The sequence below is a fragment of the Lemur catta genome, chromosome 1, assembly GCF_020740605.2.
Source record: "Lemur catta isolate mLemCat1 chromosome 1, mLemCat1.pri, whole genome shotgun sequence".
NCBI lineage: Eukaryota > Metazoa > Chordata > Mammalia > Primates > Lemuridae > Lemur > Lemur catta.
Window position 1 is genome coordinate 73,505,070 of NC_059128.1, and position 12,563 is coordinate 73,517,632.

The following is a 12,563-nucleotide window of genomic DNA, read 5'->3' on the forward strand; positions in this document are numbered from 1 at the left end:
GATTCTACAGAAAAAAAAGTTTTAAAAAAATTGCTTCTGGCATGAAAAGATGCACAGTATTACTCAAACAGTTACAAATATAAAATGACAGGGTTCCATTTTTTAATTATACTTATTAAGCTAGGAAAGACCAATAATAACAACAAAATGTCATAATACAAGTTTGGGGGAATAAGCACGTAAGCATTCACATATACTGCAAGCAGAAGACTGTGGTGGGAGAATAACTTCTACAGCCTTAAGGAGTGTATATTTTTAATGTTCCAATTAAAATTCACCTGCCTTTTGACTTGGCAATTCTGTGTCTAGGAATATATATCTATTCCCCTAAGTGTATAAAGATGTATGAAAAGGATGTTCATTATAACATTGTAGTAGCTAAAAAGACTAGAAACCTGAGTGTGCATAAGTAAATAGAAATGGTACATTTATGCAGTAATATCACTAGATAGCTATTAGAAAGAATGAAAATAGATTGGACTGGTCTAATATGGAATGATTTCTAAGGTATGTTGGTAAATAAAAAATACATAGAACATTTATAGTATGCTCTTTATATAAAAGAAACAAAAGTTTATAGATGGTGAATATGTATACTGAATATATACACACATATATGCCTATTTTAAAAGATACCCAAGAAACTAATAATAGTGATTGCCTCTGGAGAGGAAGAGTCTAAGGATCTGTGATGGGAAGAAGACTTACTTTTCCCTGTATTGTTTACTGTCTGTAAGGATTGTCTTAAATAATAGACTAAACTGTTTGTACTGTTATGTAGAGAGAAAGCATGTTTCCATAGAGTAAAGGTAGACTTCAGCTAAGGTGTTGTCCAAAATATAAATTTTTGAAAAACTGATAATCTGTTTTAATGAGGTTTTTAAATCAGAGGGACGTTAGCATAGTCCTCATGAGCAAAGTTTGATAGATACTGATCTTAACTTTTTGGTACTTTAGACTGTCATGTGTAGATTGTGTGAGGAAGTCTATAAATAAGTGGCTCTCAGTCTTGCCTGCCAGTGACAATCACCTTGGGTCTAAAACAGACCATGCAGATGCCCAACTCTTACTTCAGATCTACTGGCTCAGAATCTCTGAGGATGGGACCCTGGCACCTGTACTTTCAAACAATTTTTTAGGTATTTCTTCTGCTTATCTGAAGTTAAAAGTGCTATATTAAGTTATAGTGGGAACACGTGTGAGTTTTGTATAATTTTAACTAAACAAGTGAAAACAAAATCTTAACTGTAGTGCAAAATTAATTTAAAGCAAGACTATAACCATCTAAGATTTTTGAGTAATTTTCTTAAATATGGCTGTTGAAAGAATTAAATGAAATGGTAAAAGTAAAGGGACTTGTAAATAAACAGCTTGAGGTGATCTATCCTGACTTAAATTGCTCTGCTTATAGATCAGTTAGAGCTGTATGTTCTCCCGTCCTGAGCACTCTGTACATATGAGAGAGAATATTTTATCAGAGTCTTACATATTCTTATACATTCTTGAATTGTTGATTTGCTGGTGAATCTCACCTACTGGGTTTTAAATGCCTTGAGTGTGTCTCTAAGTTGACTTTGCATTCCCATTGTCTACCCAGTCAGTGCCTGGCACAGAATAGGCCATTGGTAAAGATGTACTTAGTGCAACAGCAATCTAGATCATTTAATGTTAATTAAAATGAAACTGAAATCAGCTAGTGTAAAATCAAGGAGAATAAAATAAGCCATTCCTTTATTCTCTGATAGTATTAAATAAATGTATTTTAGTTTTACTAAGTCTTAGGCTAAACCTCTGTAGGTAAAGTAGGGGAAAGTGAAGCTGCTGTTACAGGGGCCTGGATCCTTGTGTGCTAACTCTAGTGGGAGCTGCTCAGGCTCCTCCAATGTGAAAAACAATCAACCATTTAAAGTACAGCATAAATACATTTATTTTGAGTGTCTGCTTTATATAGCTTTAGTTAATTTTTTTTTCTCATCTCATTTTAAAGTTTACAGTGTTCTACAACTATTGATATTGCTCTTTGGATTTTATAAGTTGGTATTGCTATTGGTATTATTAATATTTGTTTTCAATGAATAATTTCAGTGAAATATTTCAAGAAATTCTTGTGCTGCATGTATTAACATTTGTTTTTATTCTTTGTTGTAGTATTTTTAAGTACAGAACTTCAAGCCTCACAGATATTACAGAACAAGAAATGTAAAAATTCTCAATTAGATAAAAATAGTGAAATTCATCAGGAAGTTCAAGCTATGTGTGATACCCTTGGTATACCCAAGTCAACAGCTTCTGACATTCCACTTATGCTAAGCCAAGTGGAATCAAAGGTATAATACTTGTTTTACTTTTTAATTTCTAAAAAATTCAACTAAATGCTAACATTTAGCATTTATGTCAATGCCATATTAAAAATGAAAATATTCCCTTTAAGTGGTATACATTTCATTTCTTGAGAAGTTCATTTTATGTAAACTAAAATTTGGATTTCAGCTTAATATACATGTGACCTAATATTCTAAAGCTAATGTTCAGGAATCAAATCTTAATGAGCGAGTGCCTTTAGGCTCTGCCAGGGTTTGCCGTGGTAGAAATCATTTTGCAATTTAAAGATCACTTTCCTAATGAGGGTTATAATATGGTATAATGAAAGAAGTAACATTATCCTGCAAAATCAAAAGGCAAACTAAACTTTTCTTTTTAATGGATGTTAATATTAATAGAATTGCAATGTGGTTTATTTGACAGTGCATATGCACAGTTTTTGGTGGATAAATGTTTAGTAAGTGTGTATTGTGTAGAGAACGGATGATGAATGAATGAGCGTCCTGGTGGAATAGTTAAAAACAACCACAAATTGTGTACCTTATTGCATCTAAAAAGATTTTTTTTAAATTAGTGAACTACCCTTGCTCCCAGCTAAGCCATATATTAGAGAGCATGCTACTCTTGCAGACCGAATTCTGGCTTAGTTCCTACGTTTCATCTGTTAAATATGGAGTCCTATATGGGAGTAATATAAGATCCATTGTAAAGGAAAGGAAAATTCTCCTAACCCTCAAGAATAGGTACTCTAACTCCATTTTTAGATACATTGCCTTAATTAAATCCTTGTTCAATAAAGATCTCTTGTGCATTGATAATTAATGAACCAGAAAATAAGGTTTGTCTTAATGAATGTAAGAGAATTTTAGTATTAAGATGAAAACAGAATATTAAAATTTTATTTTTTTAGAACTTGCAAACCGGAGAATAAGTCTGTGGAATCTTATGAAAAATGAAAAACATTTCTCTAGAGTTAATTTACTTTTCAGAGTATTTGCCCCCTTTCCTCTGGATTAAGAATGATCTAGGGTTGGCTAAAATTTCTGGAACTATTTCATATTGAGACGGATTTCTGGGCTCTTCCTAATCTTCCAGTGCTTTCACATATTGATCCTAAAGAATCTTTTCCTTTCTATTGTTTTCAGTAAGTGTTAAAACTCTCAAGTCTTCCTTTTCCCTACCTGAAGCAGGCTGTAATGCCTATGTTCAAATACTGGCAAACTAATTATAAGGTAATTGTTGCTTTTGTCATCTTGGCTAAGTATTTACCTAAAAGAACTTCATTCAGTTTCTATCAAAAGTAAACATTTCCATGTTTTCTTTCTTCTACATATGATGTATCCAGAAGATGCTTTGTCACCATTGAGGAAGAAAATTATTATTTTCTAATTTGAAGCTGTTCAAATGTGTAAAGTAATTATAAGAATATTAATAGCAAACATACAGCATTGACGTTTCTAAATGCCTACATGTAATAACTTATTTAATTCTCAAATCATGCTTGTGAGGTAGGTACTGTTATAATCTACAATAGGTATGTGAGGAAACTGACGTACTAAAAGATTTAATAAGCAAGTTTCTAAATAGTTGTATACCTGAGAATTGACCCAGGGAGTCAGCCTCCAGAACCTATGCTCTTAACTCAGTCTATAATAAGTAATTTTCAAACTTATTAAAAGTTATCTAATGTTGAAATCCTAGGAATGGAGCTGAATGTGATTATATGTAAGAACCTACAGATATGCACTAAGAATTCCTCAAGTGAGGAGTTATAGCTAACACTTTTAGCAATATATGAAATAATATAAAGTTGGAGATATTTAAAATAGTTGGGGAATCCACAAAATGATCTATTTTTAGAAAATAAGTTCCTTAAAATATGTAAAAATTGAGTATAGTAATTATGTCATTGTTATGGAGGTAGATTTGCTATGAAGCTACTAAAGCTTAAGCTTTGGGGATCCTCATTTACACAAGTTCTTTCTAAGCTACTTTTAAAAAAAATACCTTTCTCAAAATATAATCATGCCATAAAATTCACCCATTTTAAGTGTACAATTCAGTGAATTTTAGTATATTTATAGAATTGTACAACCATCACCAAAATCTAATTTTGGAACATTTCCATCATTCTCGAAAGAAACCTTGTACCCGTTTACAGTTGCTTCCCATTACCACACCAGTGTCCAAGCTAATTTTGAATTCTTTTTCTTAAAGAAGGCCTCCAATATTAAAGATGATTCATGCTTCTCAAAATCTGAATTGTTCCTGATTGTTTCCCCTGGTTACTTTATGTATGTATGTGTGTATGTATGTAGCTAGCTAATGAAGGATTCTCCAGTTAGGAGGGTAAATTGTTACTGGAATGCCCTCTGTTAATGCTAAAGGAAAAGTAAATGCCTAATATCTTGTTTACCAAAATAAAAATATTTCAAGTAATTTAAATTTGTGACTTTGCAAAGGTAATGAAAGTGTGTGTGTGATAACTATAATTGAAAGAGAGGACTTGTTCCCTTCTGTTGTGTTGCTGAACAAGGAAACCAGACTATATACAACTGGAATGTGTACATAGTATTATCTGAGAAAAATCATTGTGCTGGTGGTCAAAGGTTTTAGTATCCCTCTTGAAAATTTTCCAGGAAGTAAGAGAGTGCCGTCTTAAGTAGAAACTCCAAAATTATTTTACTAAGTCACAGATTATTTGTAATCGGTACTTCTTCAGTTGTCTATGTATATTATTTCTTATTTTGGAAAAGAACGTGTTCTATAACTTGAATGAATACATCTAGTGCTTTTGAAAAATATATTCTGTTGTTCTGTATTGTAGTGATTTTCTTTCCTGGTTTATGAAGGTATATTTTAATTATTTTACTTAACAGTTTATTAATATTTATTCTCTCGTGTTCAGAACAACACTTTAAACAATAAGATTGTTTTAAATTAGGGATATACATTTTCACATTTTTTATTTACTTTTAGGTGAAAGATGTTCTCTCAAAAGTCCAGAACAATCATGTGGGAAAGCCACTGCTGAAAATTGATTTAAATCCAGAACAGGCGGTAAATCCCCCTTTCTTATTAGTTTTATATAATTAAATTAGTGAGTATGACTTAATTTTATAAATGAACATCTAGATTTTACAGTATGTAGCATGCATATATTGTTTTTGAGAATTAAAATGGATTGATATTCTGAAATAATATGTCCTAACATTTCTTCAGTCAAATTATTAATTTAAAAAACACCTGGCCAAGAATATTTATAGTCCCCAATATGTTAGCACAGTTGTGATTCGAACAGGATAGTGGCTCAAAGCCAACAAGATGAGAAATTACTGGTATTTTCTTTCTTATTGGTCCAGACTACTTAGCAAGTAAATGTTTTATTTATTTAGTCTTGAGACAGAGTCTTGCTCTGTTACCTGGGCTAGAGTGCTGTGGCGTTAGCCTAGCTCACAGCAACCTTAAACTCCTGGGCTCAGGTGATACTCCTGGCTCTGCCTCCCAAATAGTTGGGATTACAGGCGCTTGCCACCACGCCCAGCTAATTTTAGTGGAGACAGGGTCTTGCTCAGGCTGGTCTCAAACTCCTGACCATAAGTGATCCTCCTACCTCGGCCACCCGGAGTGCTAGGATTACAGGTGTGAGCTACTGTGCCTGGGCTGTAAATGTTTTATTTAAATTAACATGTTTGACTGAAAATAACTCTACCAGTAGTAGAGTTTATATGTTTATCTCTTCTAAATATCATAAATGTTCTATCAAATACTCTTTATTTAAATATTTTTAGTATAAAATCTCATGGAATCAGAAAATGGTCAAGTACAGTATCTTTTGAATCAGTAGCAAATATTTGCCACAATTTTCACATTTCTGTGTAGAATGAAAGAGTCTATGATTTTTGTTTCCAAATGCTTTAGCAACAACTAGAAAGAATCAATGATGCTCTTTCCTGTGAATATGAGTGCCGCCGGCGAATGTTAATGAAACGACTAGATGTGACAGTACAATCCTTTGGATGGTCTGATAGAGCAAAGGTAAGGCTGTTTTCCCATTTGTGTCCTGTAGGTGGTAGCCTATGACAGCTCTTCAGGCTTGCTTATCTGTTATTATGTAACTATGCCCCATTTGCATTTTATCACTATCTGAACTGCATGCCTAGGCCAACTACTGGTTTTATATGATGATCCCAGTCTTATATAAATCCTTGTTGCAAATCACTTAATTTCTCCCCAAATCTTTGACGTTTATTTTAAACTCATAGGTGTGATTTATGCCAGTATATACATAAAAGAAGGGGCATCACATGAGGTAGTGAAATAGATACAGTGAACAACTTATCAAGAAAGCAGGGTATAGGAATAGTACTGATGCCAGGAGGTCTTTTTTCAAGAGTGTCCTTAAGACGGGATGAATGTGGACTGTGTTTCAGTTGAAGAGGGGATTGGGAGGTAGGGGCATTCTCAATGAATTTCATCAGATAGCCTTCTAGAGATCTGATCTCCCATTGCTCCCATTTTATGCTTTTATCTGCACCAGGCTTAGTCTCAGATCACCTTCCATCGCTGCCTACCCCAGCATGCATCATAGCCTTGAAACTCTTTGGGAGGTGAGCTGAGACAATTAATAGGGCTTCCCCTCATTCAGGGATCACTATCCTGTGTTCTTTGATGTCCTGTGTCTGAAAATCATTGGTTCACGTGGGTTGTTCAGTTTTTCAGTTGCTTTAGGTGGGAGCATAAATCTGGTGCCTGTTGCTCTATCTCGACCACAAGTGGAAGTTCAGGTATTATTATTACATATTTTGGATTAACTGGGCAGTTCTTAGGCCCCGTGCTGTATCAGTTGGGGTCACTTATGCAGTTTCATTCAGCTGGTGCCTGGGCTGGGCAGGAACATCCAACATGGTTGTCTTACATATCTGGGTTCTTGGTGCTGACTCTCTGTTGTGGTGCTTGCATTCTCCTTTTGGCTTTCACATGGTCTCTATTTCCATGTGGTATCTTGTATTAGTTTCCTGTGGCTGCTATAACAAATTACCACAAATTTAGTAGCTTAAACAATACAAATTTATTCTATTACAATCTGGAGATCAGAAATCCTCGGCAGAATTGCATTCCTCACGAATGCTTTAAGGAAGAATCTGTTTCCTTGCATCTCCTAGCTTCTAAATGCCACTTGTGTATTTGGGCTCTTGGCCACATCTTCATTGTTCTATATTCTGTATTCAAAGCCAGTAGCATATAGGATCTTCCAGTCATTCTCTGCTTCCATTGTCATATTGCCTTCTCCTGCCTCTGACATTCATGTCTCTCTCTTATAAGGATCCTTGTGATTATTTTAGGCCCACCCAGATAATGCAGGATAATCTTTCCATCTCAAGATGCTTAACTTAATCACACCTACAAAGTAATATTCACAGGTTCCAGGAATTAGCACGTAGACATCTTGGAGAGGGTCATTCTACCTATAGGTGTCTCATCTCCCTTCTAATTTAATTTAATTTTTTTGCATTAAATTTCTGCAATATGATGATATGTTTATTTTTCTTTTTAAGTATTCTTTTAAAAATTAGATCTAATGAGTTTTCCATTTTCTGTGTACATTCCCTCTGAGAAACTTGTATCCTCTTACTGCAATTTGGGCTGTTTGCGTGGCTATCCTTGGCTACTCCACTATTTTCAGGATCCCACTGTCTGTGCTTTCATTGTTTATTTCCTCATTATACTGTAGGAGAACCACAAGTAACTTCCTCAAAGGGTGCATAGGAGGTGATTTTTCTGCATCTCCTGGCATTGTGAAAATGTTTATTCTGCTGTCACATTTGATTGAGAGTTTAGATAATGATAAAATTCTAGGTTGCAAACATATTAAAGGCATTGCTTCATTGTTTTTAAGCATGTAGTGCTGCTGTTAAGAAAACTGGTGACATTCTCTGTCTTTTTGAGTGACGTTTTATTTTGGGGGCTCTTTTCTCTATCCTTGGAGTTCTGAATTTTCACGATATGTGTTGAGCTGGGTCTTTTCATTCATTGTGCTAAACATTAGGTGGACCTTTCAATCTGTAGACTTTCTTAGCTTTCATATTTTTCTTTATTAATTTCTTCTTTTTTGTGTTCTTTGTTCTCTCTTTCTGAAACTCTTGTTAATCAGATATTAGACATCCTAGATGATAGACCAACTTAACTTATTTTATTTTTTTCTCTCATTTTTTTATCTCTTTCTGATTCAGTTTTTGGATGTCCTCAATTTTATTTTGTACTTGGTATTGAATTTTTGTTTCTGTATTTTTAAAATTTTCATTAATTCTTTTTAAGAATGAGTTTCTTAAAAAGAATTTTTATTTCCAAAATATTAGGGAGTACAAGTGTTCTTGTTACATGGATGAATTGTATAATGCTGAAGTCAGGGCTTTTAGTGTGCCCATCACCAGAATAGTGTATACATTGTACCCAATAGGTGAGTTTTTATCCCTCATCCCCCTCCCACCTCCCCCCTTCTTAGTGTCCAATGTCTTTTACACCATTTTATGACCATGTGTACTCATCATTTAGTTCCTACTTATTAGTGAGAACATATAGTGTTTGTTTTTCCATTCCTGAGATACTTCACTTAGGATAATGTTCTCCAGTTCCATTCAAGTTGCTGCAAATGACATTCTTTCATTCCTTTTTGTGGCTGAGTAGGTAGTACTCTATGGTATATATTATATACCACATTTTCTTTATCCAGTCATCAGTTGATGGGCACTTAAGTTGATGCCATATCTTTGCAGTTGTGAATTGTGCTGCGATAAACATTCGGGTACAGGTGTTTTTTTGATATAATGACTTCTTTTCCATTGGGTTGATACCCAGTAGTGAGATTGCTGGGTCGAATGGTAGGTCAACTTTTAGTTCTTTGTTCTATAGAGGTTGTACTGATTTACAGTCTCATCAACAGTTTATAAGGGTTTCTTTTTCATTACATCCACAACAACATGTTGTTTTTTGATTTTTTTAATAATGCCCATTCTGATAGGAGTAAGGTGGTATCTCCTGTGATTTTAATTTGCATTTCCCTGATGATGAGTGATGTTGAGCATTTTTTCATATGTGTGTTGGCCATTTGTAAGTCTTTTAAAAAAACTCTGTTCATGTCTTGCCTACTTTTTAATGGGGTTATTTTTTTTTTCTTGCTGATTTGATTGAGTTCTTTGTAGATTCTGGATATTAGCCCTTTGCTGGATGTATAGTTTGCAAATATTTTCTCCCATTCTGTAGGTTGTCTGTTTATTCTGTTGATTATTTCCTTTGCTGTGCAGAAACAATTTAGTTAAGTCTCATTTATTTATTTTTGTTGTTGCTGTATTTGCCTTTTGGATCTTAGTCATAAATTCTTTGCCTAGGCCAATGTTTGGAAGAGTTTGTCCTATACTTTCTTCCAGAATTTTTATGGTTTCAGGTCTTATATTTAGGTCCTTAATCCATCTTGAGTTAATTTTTGCATATGGCAAGAGATAGAGATCCTATTTCATTCTGCATGTGGCTATCCAATTTTCCCAGCACCATTTATTGAATTAGGGCATCCTTTCCCTATTATGTATTTTTGTCTGCTTTGTTTTAAATTTTCATGAATTCTTCTTAATTCTTGGGTTCTTTTTTTCAAAAATTTTTTCTTATTTTTGGACATGCTGTCTTCTTGAACGAAGATGGGATTTTTTCTTTTTTTTTTTTACCTTCAATTATCTCTGTTTCCTCCTGGATAATTTTTTGTTTGCTTATTTTTCTTGGTCTTTCTTGGTGGCTTTCTTCAGAAGGCTTCATTGGTAGTCCTTGGTTGTCCATATTTAAAAGTAAAGCACTGAAAAACCTAGTCGGAACTACAGTCATTTGGATTGTTAACATCGGGCTTTGGAGCTGGCTATTGTGCTGTGGGAATTCTTAATGCCAACATGCAGAAATCTTTTCTCTGTAGCTACTCATTTTTTCAAGAAGGGAAATCTCATTTTTTTCTATGCTTTTTCCCCCTTTTGGTTAGACAAGACGTGGCAGCATGGCACCAGGGGTTAGAGAAATAGATTGTTCTACAAATGGACTTTGAGTTAACTCTGACTTTCAGCTCCAGATTTCATTTTCTGAAATTTTGGTTTTCTTTTTAAATGTATCTCCTCTTTCGTTCTCTTTGTTGTAGGATATGTGTACCTTTTTATAATTTAGTGTGTTCAGTCTAACTTGTTTACCTAGAAATCCTCCCTCACATATTTTGAATTAGAGTCTCTTTCTAAACACCTGTCAGACAGATACAGAAAAGTGAAGAGTGACTAGAACTGGATTATATTAATATAAGGTAGAGTTGAAGATGGGTCATTCACGTATTTTCTTTAAGTAAACATTCAGCGCCTTGTATATGTCAAACCATGTACCCGGTTCTGGATGAGCCTCTTAGTACTCTCTCTGATTAGGTATAGAATATTTTTAGGAGATTTCTGTGTCTGTAATATATAATCAGCTTCTCTGGTGGTTAGTCTTATTCTCTTTTGCATGTGCACCAGGATAAACTCCAGGGATGTGGCTGTCTGTGTCATTGGAGTAACTGTTTGATTGCTCACCTTAAGAAATGGAATAGAGCGAAAATGTGTAGGAAGTATCAGTTTTATTGGCCTCCAGAAACTTACTAGAGGTTGTTTATTTGTTGGGTCTCTAGTTTAACCTAATAGAATTAAATTGAGAAAAAGAAATTTGGGAATATAAGGCAAACTGTGAAAGGTAGTGGCATTAAATTTGTTTTCACATGCTGAGAGGATGGTTTCAATGTTGGTTTTAAGATTACAGAGAAATCCAAAACAAATGAGTTTTGACATATTCTTTTCCTTGAACATTCAGAGTGACATGGATTCATGGGCATGTTGACCCTTTACTGGCCTTAAATGAGAGCTTTGAGTAAATATTCCTTTAGGAAATACCTTGATATTTTATTTTCTTCTCATCTTGGTCTTTTTCATCACGTTTTAGGACAAGGAGGTTGTCTGTTCTTTTATCCTTAGTCTAGAAGATTTTGAAAAGTATTTTTTCTTAGGCTATTTACAGATGAATTTTGACCTTTTGTTTGGTCTTTTCAGTTGATTATATGATTATTTGTACTCTGTCTTATTAAATTTAATTTATCTTTATCATTTCCTCCCTATTTTCATGATAGAAAAATGTGTCTGATATTGTTGAATGACTGTCATCATATATTATTCTACAGCAGTTTAAGTGCACAAGATTCTATCATATATATGTATATACACACACACACACACTCTCTCTATTGATAGAATTTGAAGTTTCCTCTAATTTTTTTTTCTTGTCTGACCCTTTAATGAAATTCTTGGCAGCTAAATTTTTGTTCATATTCATGATATACTTTTAAAAGTGATTTCTTGATTTAAAAATATCCATGTTTTTAAGGCTTTTGATGCATACTCCAGAGTTGTTCTTCAAAAAGATAATACCCATTTATTAGTACGGTTAATCTAGTTTCTTTTATCTATTATTTTGCTAGTATTGAGATAATACTGTGAATATAATTTTATAGTTTACTTTTTTCACTAATATTTTGTGATCACCGTCTGATATCTCTAAAAGTTCTACTTGAGGCCGGGCGCGGTGGCTCATGCCTGTAATCCTAGCCCTCTGGGAGGCCGAGGCGGGTGGATCGCTCAAGGTCAGGAGTTTGAGACCAGCCTGAGCGAGACCCTGTCTCTACTAAAAATAGAAATAAAAAAATTATCTGGACAACTAAAAATATATATAGAAAAAATTAGCCGGGCATGATGACGCATGCCTGTAGTCCCAGCTACTCGGGAGGCTGAGGCAGTAGGATCGCTCAAGCCCAGGAGTTTGAGGTTGCTGTGAGCTAGGCTGACGCCACGGCACTCACTCTAGCCCGGGCAACAGAGCGAGACTCTGTCTCAAAAAAAAAAAAGTTCTATTTGAATACCCTTTTTAAAGTTAATTTTTAATTTATTTTTTGAGATATAATTCACATAACATAAAGTTCACCATTTTAAAGAGTACAATTCAGTGATTTTTTCGTCTGTTCACTATGTTGTATAACTCCTACCAATACGTAATTGCAGAACATTTCCATCAATCCAAAATGACATATGCACCTCTCAGCACTCATTCCCAGTACTCCCCTACCTACATTTCCTGGCAACTATTATTATAATATACTTTCTATCTCTGTGGATTTGCCTATTCTGGACATTTCATCT

At 34.2% G+C, this 12,563-nt stretch overlaps 1 protein-coding gene across 1 annotated transcript in view; it reads left to right on the top strand.

Annotated features, from left to right (window-relative positions):
• The window catches only part of FAM98B (family with sequence similarity 98 member B), a 37,387-nt gene that overhangs the window by 18,501 nt on the left and 6,323 nt on the right, over positions 1-12,563 (top strand). The window contains exons 4-6 of the mRNA XM_045527992.1: positions 2,149-2,327; positions 5,302-5,382; positions 6,244-6,360. Coding sequence (XP_045383948.1) covers positions 2,149-2,327; positions 5,302-5,382; positions 6,244-6,360 — 377 coding nt within the window. The remainder of the gene's footprint in view (positions 1-2,148; positions 2,328-5,301; positions 5,383-6,243; positions 6,361-12,563) is intronic.